Source organism: Netta rufina (assembly GCF_964035555.1).
Source record: "Netta rufina genome assembly, chromosome: 31".
NCBI classification, from domain to species: domain Eukaryota; kingdom Metazoa; phylum Chordata; class Aves; order Anseriformes; family Anatidae; genus Netta; species Netta rufina.
The window spans coordinates 981,389-987,355 of record NC_140155.1 but is presented as its reverse complement, the minus strand read 5'-3'; the positions used below and the strand labels follow the sequence as shown (position 1 = coordinate 987,355).

The 5,967-nt window shown below is 46.5% G+C and overlaps 1 protein-coding gene across 1 annotated transcript; it reads left to right on the top strand.

The window, feature by feature from the left end:
• Positions 1-2,537: 2,537 nt before the first annotated feature.
• SULT2B1 (sulfotransferase family 2B member 1) lies at positions 2,538-5,045 on the top strand (the record flags this gene model as incomplete). The annotated part of the gene is made up of 6 exons (XM_084303793.1): positions 2,538-2,673; positions 3,242-3,450; positions 3,829-3,955; positions 4,314-4,408; positions 4,496-4,676; positions 4,930-5,045. The coding sequence occupies 6 exons, from the start codon at positions 2,538-2,540 to the stop codon at positions 5,043-5,045; spliced, it is 864 nt and encodes a 287-aa protein (XP_084159919.1).
• Between the last annotated feature and the right edge of the window lie 922 nt (positions 5,046-5,967).

Sequence of the window (5,967 nt, the reverse complement as noted above, 5' to 3'; positions counted from 1 at the left end):
GGAATTTATTATTCATACATCATAATTACATTTTAAAAGACAAGCATGCCTTAATTCTTTCTTAGCTTTTTGTCCTGGTTTTGGCTAGGGTAGAATTATTTTTTCCTCCTAGTAGCTGGTATGGTGCTGTGTTTTGGATTTAGGATGAGAATAGTCTCTATCCTAGCCAAAACCAGGATACTTTTAAATACTTCTTACTTTCTGTTAATTGTGCTGTAACAAGCATAATTTGAAATTGTTGCATATTAGTATTTTTACTTGACAATCTTGAAAATTACAGTTTTTTCCTTAAAGTTTGACTTAAAACACTTGGTTACATTTTAAAATCCTCTCTTTTTCTTTTTTTTTTTTTTTTTTCCCCAGTAGCATGGATGATTTTATGCTACTTTTTAAATTTTAATTTTAATTTTATGATTTTCAACATATCTAAAACTTAGTATCATATTTTTCATTTTTGTCTCTATCTCAACTAACCAAACATTTTTTACTGTTTTACTGCCTTCTAAATATGATGAGATGTATATTTCTAAAATACAGATGATGACCTTATTTTTTAAATAACTATACATCTAAGATAGGGTGTTTACAAGCACATTAATTGCCCATTTTAAAATGATCATTTAGGCTAGTATATTTACTTACTGGAGTCAGGCAAGTCTAGTTATTTATTAACTGCTGATTATAAAAAGACAGCTAGATTCTCTTTAGGTCTGTTCTGAAGAATGTAGATTCTCTTATGAACTGCAAGGAAAAAATATTTTTTTGCAATTTTTGGGGGGCTTTCCTTGAAGCTTTTAGTTTTATTTAACTTTTTTCTTAGTTTAGAGCAACAAAGGTGATGGGTAGTCCCAGGGATTAATTGCATTCCTTGCTTCTGCTGTTAATTGATTGCCTGTGTTCAGTTAACATTCCTCTTTGAAGTGTTTAAACATTTCTTAATTCCCATTTTTTCTCCTGTTTGCTTTGAAAACAGGACGTGATCAAAAGGGAAACTGCTGTTTTAGTTGTTTGTCTTATAAACAACTGTCCTATGCACTCAAAGCCAATATTTGCTACTACTCAGGCACTTTTCACACACACCATGTACTTAACTTATTTTTTCAGTGTACTTAATCAGAACATTGTGTTACATAAGTTTTTCAAAATACCTTTTTTTTTTTTTTTAATAATAATAAAAAAAGCTTCAAGAAATTGTTTATTGCATTCATCCCTAGCGTAGCATTTAGAAAATACCTTTAATTTCACATGTGACTATGTGGCTGCCTTATTTACTAAAAGTATTGGTTGGCGTTTGCTTGCTTCTAATTAAGGCCATTAAACATCCCTGTCCTTGGAGTGGAGCACCATATAATGCCTCACTGGAGAAAGAATTTCCCTTATTCCTCTCCCTGTAGTTCAGTTGTTCAGTTAAGAAGGTTTTTCATGAAGAAGAGGAAGAGTAACCAAGAATTACCCCATCCTTTATTGCTGCAGAGGCAACTCTTCTTTTCCTGGCAGGTTATTTTTTTAATGTCACAGGTGGATTTGCTAAATTGACTTTTATTTATTTTTTTTCCCTTTTTTCTTTTCCGGAGTAGCACTGAGCTCCATTCTCCTCCTTTTGGAGGATACAGCATTTTTTAAGATGCAATCTCAGCATAGTTTGACATAATGGAAAGGACCTTCAGCTCATGGGAATAGAATGGGTTTTTCAAAGCGGCTGTGGGAAATATAAATGGTAAGAAATGCAGGCACTGCAGTAGGACTCCTTGGGTCTTTCTGGGGGCTTTAAATAGTATATTTGGAGGAAAATAGAGAGTTACATGGGAAAATAAAGGGGCATGGGAGAAAACTGGGATTCTTGCAGGGGGTCTGGGTTCAGGGCAGAGGATGTGGGGGACTGGCTTTGATCTCTGCTGTGCTCCCAAAACACCAGCCCCCTCTACCCGCCCCCTTCCCCCCTGCAAGAAAGGGAGGGCTGCTGGACTTTGGAGCTTGTTAATCATTGCTCCAGAACGGCAGCACAAGGGTAGGAAAACTTTTCCTCTCCTTTTTATTCTCTCTCCAGCCCCTGGAAGCCTTGAGGTCCTACAGCTCCTGCAGCAGAGTAAAGCTGTGTCTTGGGTACCGGACAGGGAATTTTTGGCTTCCAGCTGCCTCCTGTCTCCCTGGCCTGCCCAAGATCCTGCTAAGATAACTGCTACACACCCATCCAAGCTGTGAGGGCAGGTAAACACCTGGGGCAGCAAGGGAGAAAGAAGAGACATTGGTCCATTAGCAGGAATTTAGCCCCAGGGCTTCTTAAATGCCCTATAACCCAGCAGTTCCCCATCTGGACAACCTGCTGTTGATGTAGGATCCTCAAGAGGAAGTATCAGAGAGTGTGTGTCACTGCATAACACACCCCTACCCTGATGTTTGGCAAATGGGATGGATGGGGTCCTCTTTGGGGCCTGCTATGTGGGAAGATGTTTCCTAGCTTGGAGTCAGAACTCTGTCTCTCTCCCTCCCTGGTGTAGGGCTGCAGAGCTGCAGTGCCCCGTCCCTATCTGGGCACAATGCCAGTTCACTACGTGACGTACAAAGGCATTAAATTCCCCCCTGCCTATAACTCTGAGCACAGCTTGAGTTTTGCCCACAACGAGTTCTTGGTGCGGGATGATGATGTCTTCAACGTGACCTACCCCAAGTCTGGTATGGCAGGGGTGGCTGGGAGGGGGGCAGGGGGGAGACGGGCGGAGTGTTCTGTAGGTATCAGGGGAAGGTCTGTGGCAGAAAATAGGTTGGGATTGTGGAATCACCTCCAGGGGCAGTTTAGAGGGTGAGTCTTCTCTTGTGGTGGGGAACAGGAATGTTTTGGGTGAGATTTCCTTTCCTTTCCTTGCCTTGCCTTGCCTTGCCTTGCCTTGCCTTGCCTTGCCTTGCCTTGCCTTGCCTTGCCTTCCCTTCCCTTCCCTTCCCTTCCCTTCCCTTCCCTTCCCTTCCCTTCCCTTCCCTTCCCTTCCCTTCCCTTCCCTTCCCTTCCCTTCCCTTCCCTTCCCTTCCCTTCCCTTCCCTTCCTTCTTGCTTCTTTTCTTCCTTCTTCCTTTTCTTCCTTCTTCCATTTTCCTTTAATCTTCTTCTTCCCTTCCCCTACAGTGATTTCGCACAGGCAAGGGAGAACCTTTTCCTAGGGAGCACAGCCTTGGTGATGAGGGTGCCGGTGAGGTCCACCCATCCCAACCCCCTGGGCAAGTCCCTGCATCTCTGCTATCCCTGGCAGGCACTGTGTGGATGACCGAGATCTTGAGCCTCATTCGCAGCCGTGGCCACCCCAGCTGGAGCCAAACCATCCTCAATTCGGACCGTATGCCTTGGTTCTCCACCCGTCTGGGCCTGGAGGCAGCCCTCAGCTACCCCTCACCTCGTCTGCTGACTTGCCACCTCCCTAGGCACATCTTCCCCAAGTCTTTCTCCCATTCCACTGCCAAGGTGGGATGGGCACCCACGCAGAGCTTGAAGGGGACTGGGAGGCTGGGAGGGCCACTGCCCATGATCGGGGAAAACTTGGGGTAAGGAGGCCTTGGGGAGTGAGAACTTTGGTGTTGGCCTAGGGTGGGAGTCCTACACACCCCCCAGATGGAAATATGCAACCCCCTGTCTCACATCTTGCATCTTTGGATATTCTGGGGAAGCTCCGATGACTCTAGGGAACTAGTGTGTTCATGGACCCCTGCCCAAGGTCTGTGTGATGGAGCACAGCGTTGATCCTTCTGTGCCAGACCCCTCAATTTACAGTGCCAGTGACAGTGCCAGCAATTTGCCTTCCCTTAGTAGGAGTGTCTCACTCCTGTATGCACTCTACCCCAGGTTATTTACACCCTACGGGATCCTCGAGATGTCGTTGTCTCCTACTACTACTTCTCCAAGATGTGCAGCAGCTATGAGGACCCCACATCCTTTGACCAGTTCCTGAGGGACTTTCTCAATGGAGAGCGTGAGTGTGGTTTGTGGCTTGCTCAGAGCATTTGTGTGTGTGGGTCTCTCATCACCTCTGACTCAGGGCTCTTTTCCTATGGTCCACTGATGATGGCTGTGAAGCAGAGCTTCCCCCAGAAGAGGGGTGAATGGCTCAGGAAGAAAAAAAAAACAAAACAAAAAACAAACACAAAGATACTTCTGGAGAGAGGCCCACAGGCCCACAAAGCTCTGCTGGGCTCTGAAACAGATGGAAATTCCATTTCCCTGCCTTCTTCTACAGGGTTCAGATGTCTTCAGGAAGTCATGGTCAGCAAACCCTATAAAACCCTGGCAGGATCTGACCCATGCCCCTTCTGCCTTTTGTCTCCCATCAGTGCCCCATGGCTCCTGGTTTGAACATGTCCAAGGCTGGATGGAGATGAAGGACCAGGAAAACTTCTTCTTCATCACCTACGAAGAGCTGAAACAGGTAGAGACCTTGGCAGACCCACCAGCTCCAAATGTGCTGATGTGTCACAAGCCCCTGGGTGCTAACAGGCTCCATCTGTTCCCCCAGGACCTGCAAGGCAGTGTGAGACGCATCTGCCAGTTCTTGGGACAGGATTTAGATGATGCTGCTGTCTCCTCGGTAGTTCAAAATGCCTCCTTCTCAGCCATGAGGGAGAACCCCATGTGCAGCTCTGTCCTGCTCCCTGCGGACATCATGGACCAGACTAAGGGACAGTTTCTGAGAAAGGGTGAGCAGGGTGGGCCCATGGAGGGTGAAGCAGTGGGGCTTTGGTGTCCCCAAGGGGACAAACAGACAGAGGGTGTCTGGAGGGCCACAGCACCTGCATTTGGGAGTGTAGAATGGGGTCCATGAGGAAGGTATCTCATTTTGGACAGCCCAGCAGGGTGGTAACTGGACCCAGGGGTTGTGCCTGTGCCTTTGAGCAGAAAGGGGGGCTGTGCACTGGGATGTGCTCTGAGATCGAAATGTTCCTTCCACAGGCATCTGCGGGGACTGGAAGAACCATTTCACAGTGGCACAGAGTGAGACCTTTGACAGGATCTATCAGGACAGGATGCAGGGCCTGAACATGGCCTTTCCCTGGGACAGACATTAGGATCCAGACCTAACTGAAGCCAGCTGAGCACTGGATATAAACCAGCTATTGGCACCAGGGTTACCTGTCTCTTTTCTGCCACTGCCTTGGACCCAGGGATACAAACGTCTCTAAACCTCGGCGTACAAGCAGTTAATTTGCACCCCTTCTGCTTGGGGATTGAACCTCCTGAGTTGTACCTTTCTTGTCTGTTCCATCTCTTGACCTTTTTTAGCCTTGAGATAAGCTCTGGGCACCCTCCGGGGTAGGACACATCTCCCTGCCCTCCAACTTGTTACTCTCCTGCTGCTAGAGGAGGGTAGCACACCCCTGAAAGTACACAGGTGAAACATGTCCTATCCATGGAGCACAGATCAGGTCTGCTTTTTCAGTAGCTTCAGCCAGCTAAGATGTTTCCCTGGGACTTCTCACTGAATGCACTGTGGTCTCTTACTTCAAGGTTCAGTTACTCAGACTCCTTTTCCAGCAGGAGAAGAGCTCAAAGAAAATAGAACAAATAGAGCTGTTTTAGCAAAAAAGTTCAGTTAATGGTTACCCTTTCTCCCCCTAACTCACTCCTCAATGCAGGGCCCTCATTAACAGGTAGGAACTAATATATGCTCAGGGCAAGTGCTAGGTGCTTTTATAGCCTCTGGAGGGAGAATGCAAAGCGAGTACACTTCACTTGTATGCATCTCCTCAGACACACGGAGAGCATCCTTCACGTTTTTATACCCTTACATCTCACCTCAGATCAACCAGCTGCAGTTATAAATCCTACCTTGCAGTGGGGCACAGATATCAGGTCTCAAATTAGATATCTTTTTACACTTGATTCAGTTCTCACCTGTTCACTCTGTCGTAAAAACATGCACACTAATCCTGCCCAACCCTCTCTGCTAGACTGACCCACTTGTTTTCCCCAGGGAAAACCAGAGCACAG